This window comes from Lepidochelys kempii, chromosome 14 (assembly GCF_965140265.1).
Source record: "Lepidochelys kempii isolate rLepKem1 chromosome 14, rLepKem1.hap2, whole genome shotgun sequence".
Classification (NCBI taxonomy): domain Eukaryota; kingdom Metazoa; phylum Chordata; order Testudines; family Cheloniidae; genus Lepidochelys; species Lepidochelys kempii.
This window is the reverse complement of record NC_133269.1, coordinates 38,122,582-38,134,613: the sequence shown is the minus strand read 5'-3', so window position 1 is coordinate 38,134,613 and position 12,032 is coordinate 38,122,582. Positions and strand designations below refer to the sequence as shown.

Here is a 12,032-nt window from a genome sequence, read left to right as displayed (position 1 = left end):
CGAAGTCATTTTTATCAACTTAATGGGCTCTTAAAATCAATTTCTGTACTCCTCCCCGATGAGAGGATTAGCGCTGAAAGCGACATCGCCGAGTCAAATTTGGGGTAGTGTGGACGCAATTCGACGGTATTGGCCTCCGGGAGCTATCCCACAGTGCTCCATTGTGACCACTCTGGACAGCGCTCTCAACTCGCATGCACTGGCCAGATAGGCAGGAAAAGCCCCGCAAACTTTTGAATTTCGTTTCCTCTTTGGCCAGCGTGGCAAGCTGATCAGAACAGGTGACCGTGCAGATCTCATCAGCAGAGGTGACCATGGAGTCGCAGAATCGCAAAAGAGCTCCAGCATGGACCGAACAAGAGGTACTGGATCTGATCGCTGTACAGGGAGACGAATCCGTGCAGGCAGAACTCCGTTCCAAAAGATGAAATGCCAAAATATTTGAAAAAATCTCCAAAGGCATGATGGACAGAGGCTATAACAGGGACCCGCAGCAGTGCCGGGTGAAACTTAAGGAGCTCAGGCAAGCCTACCAAAAAGGCAAATGGCCACTCCGTGTCAGACCCCCAGAAATGCCGGTTCTATGATGAGCTCCATGCAATTCTAGGGGGTGCCTCTACAACTACCCAACACCATACATGGACTCCTGCAAGGGAGTCTCACACAACAGGGATGAGGATTTTGGGGACGAGGAAGATGAGGAGGAGGGGGGAGGTTGAAGACAGCGCACACCAGGCAAGTGGAGAAACCGTTCTCCCCGACAGCCAGGAACCGTTTATCACCCTGGAGCCAATACCCTCCCCGTGATGAGAGGAGACAAGATGAAATGCTGAGGCTACTGGAGGATCAAACTGATATGCTCCAGCGTATGGTTGAGGTGCAGGAAAGGTATAGATCACCACTGCAGCCCCTGTGTAACCAACCACCTGCCTCCACAAGTTCCATAGCCTCCTCACCCAGGCGCCCAAGAACGCGCAGGGTGGGGGAGGGGCTCCGTGCACCCAACCACTTCACCCCAGAGGACTGCCCAAGCAACAGAAGGCTGGCATTCAATAAGTTTTCAAGTGTAGTGTGGCCTTGTCCTCCCCTCCTCCCCCGCCCCTCCAGGACTACCTTGCCAGTTATCCCCCTATTTGTGTGATGAATTAATAAAGAATGCATGAATTTGAAACAACGACTTTATTGCCTCTGCAAGCGGTGATTGAACAGAACTGTCACACCATAGCCCGGCCAGCCATGAAACTGGTTTTCAAAGCTTCTCTGGTGTGCAGCATGCCCTACTGTGCTCTTCTAACCGCCCTGGTGTCTGGCTGCACGTAATCAGCGGCCAGGCGGTTTGCCTCAACCTCCCACCCCGCCATAAACATCTCCCCCTTACTCTCACAGATATTGTGGAGCACACACCAAGCAGCAATAACAATGGGAATATTGGTTTCACTGAGGTCTGAGCGAGTCAGTAAACTGCGCCAGCAACCCTTTAAACATCCAAATGCACATTCTACCACCATTCTGCACTTGCTCAGCATATAGTTGAACAGCTCCTGACTACTGTCCAGGCTGCCTGTGTATGGCTTCATGAGCCATGGCATTAAGGGTCCCCAAGGATAACTGTAGGCATTTCAACATCCCCATTGGCTATTTTCTGGTCTGGAAATTAAGTCCCTTGCTGCAGCTGTTCAGATAGACCTGACTTCCTGAAGATGGGAGTGTCATGTACCTTTCCTGGCCATCCCACGTTGATGTTGGTGAAACGTCCCTTGTGATCCACCAGTGCTTGCAGCACCATTGAAAAGTACCCCTTTCGGTTTATGTACTGACTGTCTTGATGGTCTGGTCCCAAGATAGGGATATGCGTTCTGTCTATTGCCCCTCCACAGTTAGGGAATCCCATTGCAGCAAAGCCATCCACTATGACCTGCACGTTTCCCAGAGTCTCAACCCTTGATAGCAGCAGCTCAGTGATTGCATTGGCTACTTGGATCACAGCAGCCCCCACAGAAGATTTGCCCACTCCAAATTGATTCCCGACTGACTGGTAGCTGTCTGGCGTTGCAAGCTTCCCGAGGGCTATCACCACTCGTTTGTGAACTGTGAGGGCTGCTCTCATCTTGGTATTCTTGCGCTTCAGGGCAGGAGAAAGCAAGTCACAAAGTTCCATGAAAGTGCCCTTACGCATGCGAAAGTTTCACAGCCACTGGGAATCATCCCAGACCTGCAACACTATGCAGTCCCACCAGTCTGTGCTTGTTTCCCGGGCCCAGATTCGGCATTCCATGGCATGAGCCTGCCCCATTGCCACCAGGATGGCCAAATCGCCAGGGCCCATGCTTTGAGAGAAGTCTGTGTCCCTGTCCTCATCACTCTCGTCACTGCGCTTCCGTCACCTCCTCGCCTGCTTTTGCAGGTTCTTGTTCTGCACGTACTGCAGGATAATGCGCGAGGTGTTTACAATGCTCATAACTGCCACAGTGATCTGAGTGGGCTCCATGCTTGCCGTGGTATGGCGTCTGCAGGAGAAGAGGAGAGCAGAGTTGCAGGGGAAGCGGAGGTTGGATGACCAGTTTTGCAGACCTACTGCACCGTCTGCTGCCAGGACACAACAGCTGAGCAGGCTGCACGCTTGCACGCTTGCCATGGTATGGCGAGACAAGAAGAGCCGAGCAGAGTTGCAGCGGAAGCGGCCGACGATGACGGTCATCAGGGTTGGACTAGATGACCTTCAGGGGTCCCTTCCAACCCTGATATTCTATGATTCTATTGAGTGTCCAGGGAGACTGAAGTGCTCTCCTACTGGTTTTTGAATGTTACAATTCTTGATGTCAGATTTGTGTCCATTTATTCTTTTGCATAAAGACTGTCCGGTTTGGCCAAAGTACATGGCCGAGGGGAATTGCTGGCACATGATGGCATATATCACATTGGTAGATGTGCAGGTGAACGAGCCCCTGATGGTGTGGCTGATGTGGTTAGGTCCTATGATGGTGTCCCTTGAATAGATATGTGGACAGATTTGGCACTGGGGTTTGTTGCACGGTTTGGTTCCTGGGTTAGTGTTTTTGTTGTGTGGTGTGTAGTTGCTGGTGAGTATTTGCTTCAGGTTGGGGGGCTGTCTATAAGTGAGGACTGGCCTGTCTCCCAAGCTCTGTGAGAGTGAGGGATCGTCTTTCAGGATAGTTTGTAGACCGCTGATGATGCGCTGGAGAGGTTTTAGTTGGGGGCTGTAGTTGACGGCTAGTGGCATTCTGTTACTTTCTTTGTTGGGCCTGTCCTGTAGTAGGTGACTTCTGGGTACCTTTCTGGCTTACCTACATGCCTCCAGCTTTCATCCAGACCACATCACATGATTCATTGTCTATAGCCAAACTCTAAGATACAATCGCATTTGCTCCAATCCAATCCAATCCCTTAGACAGAGACAAACACCTACAGGATCTCTATCAAGCATTCTTAAAACTACAATACCCACCTGGTGAAGTGAAGAAACAGATTGACAGAGCCAGAAGGGTACCCAGAAGTCACCTGCTACAGGACAGGCCTGCCTGTAGTAGGGAGGGAAAGAAGGGTTGAGGCCTCCTCAGGTAAGGGGAAGGAGTGGGATGGGAGGGATTTGATATGGTGAGGGGTGGTGTAAAAGTTGTGAGTTTCGGAGCAGGGAGTCCTGTCAGCCCCAAATTCTCCCCCTCCCCATGCTGGGATCTGGGGGAGCCCTACCCCTCTGCAGGGCTCTGAACTCCTTTTTTTGCCCCCCTATGGCCTGGGATCTAGGAGACCCTGTCACTCTTGGGCTGTCTAAGCCCCTCATGTAATCTGTGATCAAGGGGAAGTGGGGTGGGGGGTTGAATGTGATGAAAATGTAAACACCTGAAATGCAGGAAATCAATAGTTAAAATACACATCGCCCCTGGGTTGGGTTTGCCACAGTGTGTGGGGGAGGGGGAGTTGTATTGGGTGGGCCTGCAACATGGCTGGGTAAGTCCGGCTGGACCAGGGCCGGGGGGCTCAGCTCGGCATGGTAGTTGGGGTGAAGAGCCCAGCTCAGTGTGCTGCTCATGTAACCGAGGTAGTGTGTGGCCCACCAGTGAGCTGCTACCTGTGATATGTGCTCCCAGAAATGTAGGGCAGAGGGGAACTAAATGTTGTGGGGGATGGTGGAGAAGGAAACAGACACACCAGTTTCCTCTCACACGCTTAAATTAGCCGCTGTATAATAAAACTGTCAAGGTGTTGGGGCAGGGACCTGGGATGAGATTTCTCTCACCAGCCCTGTTACAAGCTACACACTGAAAACATTGCACAGCACGACCATTATCCCCACTGCACTATCAGAGTGCACAGCGGGAGGGGCACTGAACAACCACGGGGCAACCCGCCCCAGCTCCGGGCTGAGCAGCCGGCCTCCCCGCCCCTGAAGCCTCCCCTCCCTCCCCGGCGAAGCCGGGATGGCTCCAACACTAGGCCAAGCCACCGACCCCTGACCCCAGTGCTGGGCTGAGGCGCTGGACCCCCGAGCAGTAGGCTAGCCCCAGCGCTGGGCCGAGCCCCCAGCCACCCGAGCGCCAGGCCAAAGCACTGCCCCCCACCCCAAGCCCCCCCAGCACCAGGCAGCGCATGACCAAGCTGCCCCACTCCCCTGCCAGACACCCCCAGCCGGCCGCCCACTGGCTTGCCGCGTCCCTCCTCACTCCCCCTCCCAAGAGGAGGAGGGATGCAGTGAGCAGCGGGGACTTCTGGAGGGGTGGGGGTGGTGTTGTGGCAGGACCACCGCGGTGCAAGCGTCCAGCAGCGGATTGGCGGCAGGGAAGGCTCAGCCTTCCCACGCCTCTTCTACCCACCGCCCATGACTACAACCACCTAAATGGCCACTAACTCCTGCAACAAACGTTTCCCTTTCTGTTTAAAAAAAACTAGGAAATTCAGTGACAAAACCTTCGTTAGCACAGAGTTCAGGCTGCCTGGTGATATTATCTCCTGCCCTTCCAGAGCACAGTGACAGCTCTGCCCCCCTGCTCCCACTGCTCTCTCCACTGGTCAGGACAGCTACACTGAACACCGGGAATGCAGCTGCAGTGCAGGCAGACACATGCTGCAATTCAAATCTGTGGAACACAACACAAACAATGGCACCTTCCTGTAACCCTTCCTCATGTCTATTCACTGACAGAAAACTTAGGGTAGGTCTACACTACTGCAGTAAGTCGACCTAAGGTACGCAACTCCAGCTACATGAATAATGTAGCTGGAGTCGATGTACTTTAGGTCGAGTTACAGCGGTGTCTACACCATGCAGGGTTGATGGGAAACAGTCTCCCGTTGACCTACCTTACTCTTCTCGTTGGGGGTAGAGTACATGGGTTGACTGGAGAGCAATCCACGGTCGATTTGGCGCGTCTTCACTAGACCCGCTAAATCAACTGCCGGTGTATCGATCAACACTCCGTCGATCCTGGCTGTCGTGTAGATGTAGCTTTAGTTACCTCCAGGCAACCTTAACTCTGTATTATCTCATGCACTTCCAGAACGCTGAGTTCAGCAATACTCAGGCCTCTAAAACTAGGAAATCCATCAGGAAGGTAAATACCCAAACAACCTTAACTCTGCCCCTTTGGAGCTGTCAATAACCACTGGGAATTGGTTGCATGCACTAAAGTTGCATCCACTGTGCTTGGTGTAGCTGTAATGGCTAGAGAAGGGATTATTTGGAGCATATTGGCAGAGCTGTCACAGTGACATCAGGAGAGTGCAGGTGTACCTTGAGGGATCAATCATGCCTCATTTCAGCGCGGAGTGGTGCAGATTGTGTCAGTAGCAGGGCACAGGCTCCTTGCCATGGGGATTGTCAGCAGCCTGGTGTCAGATATGCCAGTGATCTCCAGGGCTTGGTGAGGGGTAAGTGAAGGCAACGTCCCAGAAGAAATCCACACCCACAGGGCAAGGGTGACGAGGCGATAACATTTTGCAAGTTGGGGGTGGTTTGTGTGGAGTAGGCTCAGTGTTTGAGTGTAGACCCAGATGTTCGCTGCACCTGGCCTAAACCTCATGTCCTCGTTACAGAACTAGCTGCATCTCTGTCCCCTGGCTGGTCTTTCTGACAGCACCTTCAGGAGTCAGGCCTCCTGCCTCTGCCTGTCCTGGGAGTGGGAATTCCTCAATTCTCCCACTCTTAGACCAGGCTCTGGGCTACAGGGCCCTGTGTATCAACCACTGTTACCCTGAAGGGGTCAGACACGAGCCGAGATCAATTCCAGCTGGTGGCATCAGTTTGGGGAGGATCAGAATCATTGTTTCCCCATGTGCACAAAATAGTTGTAATAACCACAACACGTTAATGTCACCTGACTGTTCCGGGGTGTCAGTGCGTCTCGTTAACCCCTCGCTCTAATGACTCAAATTTGGGCCACTAACCCCACCCTAGACTCCAATGAGTCACAGCAATTTTCAAGACAATCTGAGAATGTGTCCGGGTTTTAGAGACCTTAGAAAAATGGATATTAAACAGCAAACTAGAATCGACCTTATCCAGAGCAGAGTTGCTGACCCACTATAATAAGAAAAATTGTGTCATCTCACAATTAACCCTCTGACTCCACTTATTACCGCGCTGAAGACATTAAATCATCATCAGAAGTCACTGACCTGCCACCTGCAGTTCCAATATAGCATCTTCATAAAAGACACTGGACTTAAAAAAACACGTGTAATGCCCATTGTCGGAGGGTCGGATATTGCGTATTCTCAAGGAAACTCTCCCATTGGTGATGTCATCTTTCAAGAGCTCAGTTCTTCCTCGATATTCCTGCATTTGCTCGCCGTACTGATCCTGCCCATCACGGTACAAGTGCACAGCTAGAGAGAACTGGGATCGGAACCATCTCAGCTCCATATTCTCAGCGCTTATCCTGGGGAAGAGGTGGCAGGGCAGGACGGCCTCCCCACCTAGGGAGGCAGTGATTGGGTGGTCAGGTCCAGTCACTGTGAACTGTGCTGTGAAATGTACAATGAAAAATGGAAATTAAATCAGAGAGGGGCTGGAAGTGGCATTAATTCAGCAGTAAGACACACAGTAAGAGAGCACCCTGTGTTAAAAGTGAGAGACCATTTAAAGACAAAAGCCTGATAGAGCAAATTTATCATAAACCAAACAAAGGACTGAACACATTACACTTATACCAAAGGATTCACATCTGGCACATGGGACTCTCTGGTAGGTTCCAAATTCTTTCAAACCTTTGTCTAAGGGTTTGTCCTCTTGGTTAACAGGTCCTGTCACTTTGCAGCCCAAGATCTTGGGCCTCTGGTCAGTTCAAATCCAGCTTTTATACCAAAAATCTTTCTTCTCTTGGGCTTCTGGGACATGGTCTAACCCAGTTTATGCAATTCTCCCTAGGGGTGGTACATCTCTGGAGCTGTTACCTGTCCCACGTAGATTACAATCCCAGACCCACCAAGACACATATAACAGGTATAGATACCATTGATAAAGGGGGTACAAAAATAAACAGAACATGCATACAGTGAATTTGATAGTTCCCAAAATGCCACAAGTGGCTGCAATATCCACCACACAGAGTTCACATGTGAGTGTTATACATTGTCCCTATTATCTCTGAATAGGGCTCTAACTTCTCATGGGCACCCTGGGGATAATGGTACTGGGGGCCTGGTTCTCTGATACACCAAGGCCTTTTTGTGCTGCTCCAACACAGGGACCTCCTCAACTGCAGGGGTGTGTGTGTGTGTGTGTGTGTGTGTGTAAAGTTTTACAAGGTGTAAAGATATGAAAACAGATCATCACTCTGCCGACACTGGCTTTAAAGGTAAAGTCAGAGGGCGGATAATGGAGAGGGGGGAGGAGGCAGATAGAAAAGTGCAAGAAACAGAAAACCGGTCACCGTGGAACTGCACAGGATGTGGGGGTCTCAGTGCAGAGACTCAGCATCAGGAGAGACAGAGAGAGCTGGTTAAATTAACAGGATGGAAACCACTGCAGGAGTAGCTATGGAGCCATCCCGGGGGTGGAGTGGGTCACTATCAGGGCTTCACTGAGGACACAGAGTGAAGAAGCCGGCAAATAACCTCACATCCTCACTGTGAGATGAGGTCTGGCTCTGAGCTCTAGTCAGATGCGTCTGGTGCAGCATGAATGACTTGTGGGTTGTTACGTCTAAACTGGAGTCTAGGATTCAGGACTCCTTCATGGCTGAAGAGTCTGATTTGTGACGTATACGGTCTGTCAGTGCAGCGTATAGGAATTGGATAGTGCCCTTTTAAATAGTTTGTGAACCCTGTAGTGGTGCTCACTGTGCTCTGTGTTTTAGAAGCTGCCAGAAATCAGCCATAGCAGTAGGATGAACGCAGTGTACAGGCCTGACAAGATGCTGTATAGATAGTAACCATGGTTACTGGGGACCCAGCTGTGCCCTGTGGTTTCTCCACGTTGCTGGTTGTGGGGAGGTTGAGCAGACGTGGTTTATAAGATAAGGCAGTGATGTGAGATGTACGGTGATGACCAGCAACAGTTGCAAACCCAGCGAGGAGGCCGGAGCTCCTACCTGACGCCAGCCTGTGGACCTGTAGAGCGAGGCAGAGAGTGACGTAGCCAGGCAGAGCGGAGCTCACTGTGGAGCCGGGGGAGAACGAGGGAACCTTCCCCGTCATCGTAGCTTGGTCTGGGGAACAGGAGAAATAACAAACCAGACGGTGAGTGTGATGCATTGACAGTGCCATGGTTGTCTGACTTTCACAGCCCTGGTCCACTGGTCAGTTATGTTTACATGAGCACAATTCCGAATATTCGAACACTAAGGTCAGAGGGGACCATTCGATCATCTAGTCTGATCTGTGACACAGGCCAAAGACTCTCACCCGTTTACCCCTGTACTGAGCCCAAACTTGTGTTTGACTGAAGCATCTTCCAGAAAGTCACCAAGTCTTTATCTGAAGACAGCAAGAGATGGACAATTCATCCCTTCCCTTGGTAGTTTATTCCAGTGATTAATAACCCTCACTGTTACAATACTGTGCCTTAATTCTAATTTGAATTTGTTCATTTTTAAATTCCAGCCACTGGTTCTTGTTATGCCTTTCTCCACTGTATTAAAGAGAGCTTTAGTACCATGTGGCAGATGGGGAACTTTACTGAAATATTTTTGTGAACTATCGGTAGGACTCAGCAGCGATGCCAAGGGGATCGGTACAGTTTTGGGGGAAAGAATTGCTTCTCTCGCTGGGACATGGCCGAACAGGCTAGGTATCTGAGATGTAGAGCCACTCAGACTGTCTGCGCTGGGATCAACACAGATCAATGGAGGATCTTGAAAAGACAATGGGAAGCCTCAACAACTGAGCATCAACTTCTAGAGCAAGTTTCTTCCCCCACCTCTCTGCAGGGAAGAGGAGCAATAGCCCAGACCTGGAGCACAAAGGGAGAAGGTGTCAGGTGTCTGTGTTAAAGAACTGGACTGACAGAGACACAGGAACTCACTTGGGATTTAGACACAAAAAAAGGGACAGGGAGCGAGTGAGCCAAGCTGGACCCTGCGGCAACACGGCTCGGCGGAGCCCCAGCTCTGGACCCCTCTCTTAAAGTTTGCTTCTCTGGGCTGACCTAAGGACTTTCGGATTCCATAGGCCAGGTGACTAACACATTGTTACAGATATTCACTGAGAACATTGAGCCCTGAAAGGGTAGAAAAAGTCTCCTGCAGGAGTCTGGGTTGGTTGGACTTGCTGCAAGGAGCCACGGAGAAAGCCAGGGATCGCTGGTGCTCAAAGGCCCAGTTTGTGAGTCACTGAAGCCATGGACCTGTCTCTGTGGAATTGTGTGGATCGTGGGGTTCAGAACAATAAAGGCGTCACTCCCAAGGGCCTGGCTGAAGGCCAGGGCACAGACCAGACCTTGTGAATCCATGACACAAAGTCACCTCTCACTCTACTCTTTGCTAAACTGAACAGATTGATCTCCTTCCGTCTCCTTCTGTGAGGTGTTTGCTCCAGCCCCCAAATCATGTTTGTGACCCTTTTCTGCAGTGTCTGGGATATTTTGGGGTGCAGTCATGTAAGGGGTTGCGTCACTGCCTGCCCTGCCCTCCCGAGTGCAGCTGCTCAGAGCCCCTGGGGAACCTGCCCACGTCACACAGGCACCTGCCTGGGAGCAGTTCAGAGTTGAGCTCTCTTGGAAACGTGGCCCTCACCCTCTAGAGGCTGCATTGCTGTGAAGGGCAGTGGGGGGCTTCCGACAAGGGCTCACACCACATAGCGCCGATGGAAGCTCTGGCTGGGTCTGGACTGTGACAGGATGAAGTGGCTGTTACCTGCCTTAGGCCAGGACAGCAGCAGGGGCCGGCATGGCCCAAAGAGCAGCCACACTGGGGAGGAAGTAGGTGAGAGCAGGGCTGGCAGGTGAGTCACTCACTGAGCACCTGCATTCGGCGGCGGCTGCTGATAGCAAGCCAGTAAGAGGTAAAGCTCCCCCCTTCCTGCCAGGAACCCCCCTAAGGGAAGCAGCAGCCTCACCTGCCCACCTTTGGGGTGAGCCTCCCCCGGAATGCAAAGGGCCTCGAGGGCACAGATAGGTGCAATTTACACTCAGAGGGGGAGATTTTCACAAACACAGGGGAGTTAGGATCAATGGGGCTTGTGCTCCTGAATTCCTTAGGAGCTTTAGAAAATCTCCCCCTCCCTGGCTGAAAATATTCATCAATGCAAAATTAGCCAGTGACTATTGGGGGGATAGGGTTTGTTGCTATGCTCTCCAGGTAGCCCAGCCCCACCCTTTGGGCCTCAGTTCCTGCAATGTTGTTCAGACAGCCTGGCTCAGATACTCCTCTCCTGGGCCCCAGCTGCTCTGCTCTTCTCCAAGAAACAGGTGCCAGCAAGCCAGGGAAACAAAAAAGCAAGATGGTGCCTGGCTGCATGCAACAAACCTGCTGAATTCTCTGGGATCTTGGAAAAATGCTAAATTCCATTACCAGGGAATGTTGTGATAATCGGGGTAAAAATGTCCCTGAATTGTGAGTGGAGCTATGAGAAGTGAGCAACATTAATACTCCCTGCCTTAAGCAGGAATAGTGGGGGGTGGCCCTGACCCACCCCTGAGAAGTCTAACTGCATTATTTCCACAAATCATGGACCCTGAGCTGCTCTGGGCCCTAAGCTACTGTTTAGTCTGATTATGCCTAGCATCGTGGATGGGCAGCTTCTCAACTCAGGGGAAGGGAAGGGACCTAGGGGGAGGGGCAGAGTGGGGGTGGGAAGAGTTGGAGTAGGGAGGCGGAGTTGGGGCAGGATCTCAGGGGAGGGGGCGGGGCCGGGGCCGGGATAGGGCACTTGCTGGCAAAACCAAAAGTTAGCACCTATGGCCTCTCCCCATCCCCCACCCAGGCAGGGACTTATCCCGTGTCCTGGCAGGTGGCTGGGGTGGGGTTGAAAGGCACTGCCAGGGGACCTTGTGCATGTCTCTTCCTCGCTGGTGTCTCTATCCCTGGCTGGTCACTTTGCCCATGTGCTGGGAGCTTTGAGCTGCTCCCCATGGAGGGAGAGCAGGAGAAACCAGCCTCTGGTGACTGGGGGTCTGGGCACAGCCGGGCCCTTGTGGGAGAGGCTCAGGGGTCTATGCGCTGGGCTGGAGCCTGTCCGGTGTCACTCTGTGTGTCCGGTCCCTACCCCTGCCCCTCCCCGCAGCTCCTGCTCCCCCGGCCATCCCCTGGGCGGGCTCCAACTGTGGGCTGGGACTCTTGCCAACTTTCGGACAGAACGAAACCGAACACCCTTGCCCCACCCCTTCTCCGAGGTCCCCCCCACTCACTCCATCCTCCCCACATCGCTCGCTTTCCCCCACCCTCACTCACACGCTAATTTTAACCGGGCTAGGGAGGGTCCCTTTTCGACTGGGTGTTTGGTTGAAAACTGGACACGTGGCAACCGTAAGTGCCAAGGTGCTGCACTCCCCCGACCCCGCCCCAGCTGTGTCTGGCTGCAGCCCCCCAGGGGTGGGTGCAGGGTTGGTGTGATCCCTGCCCCGCTGGGAGGGGCTG

The 12,032-nt window shown here is 52.3% G+C and overlaps 2 protein-coding genes across 5 annotated transcripts in view; both read right to left on the bottom strand.

The window, feature by feature from the left end:
* Nucleotides 1-12,032, bottom strand: part of LOC140898051 (butyrophilin subfamily 1 member A1-like) — a 179,779-nt gene that overhangs the window by 32,726 nt on the left and 135,021 nt on the right. The window lies entirely within an intron of this gene.
* LOC140898041 (butyrophilin subfamily 1 member A1-like) overlaps nucleotides 1-12,032 on the bottom strand; it is a 317,607-nt gene that overhangs the window by 304,924 nt on the left and 651 nt on the right. For all 4 annotated transcript variants that reach the window (XM_073311458.1, XM_073311454.1, XM_073311455.1 and 1 more), the window contains exons 2-3: nucleotides 8,550-8,666; nucleotides 6,634-6,981 (exon numbers count right to left, since the gene is read on the bottom strand). In XM_073311458.1, the coding sequence (XP_073167559.1) occupies nucleotides 6,634-6,981; nucleotides 8,550-8,655 (454 nt within the window). In that variant the 5' untranslated portion in view covers nucleotides 8,656-8,666. The remainder of the gene's footprint in view (nucleotides 1-6,633; nucleotides 6,982-8,549; nucleotides 8,667-12,032) is intronic.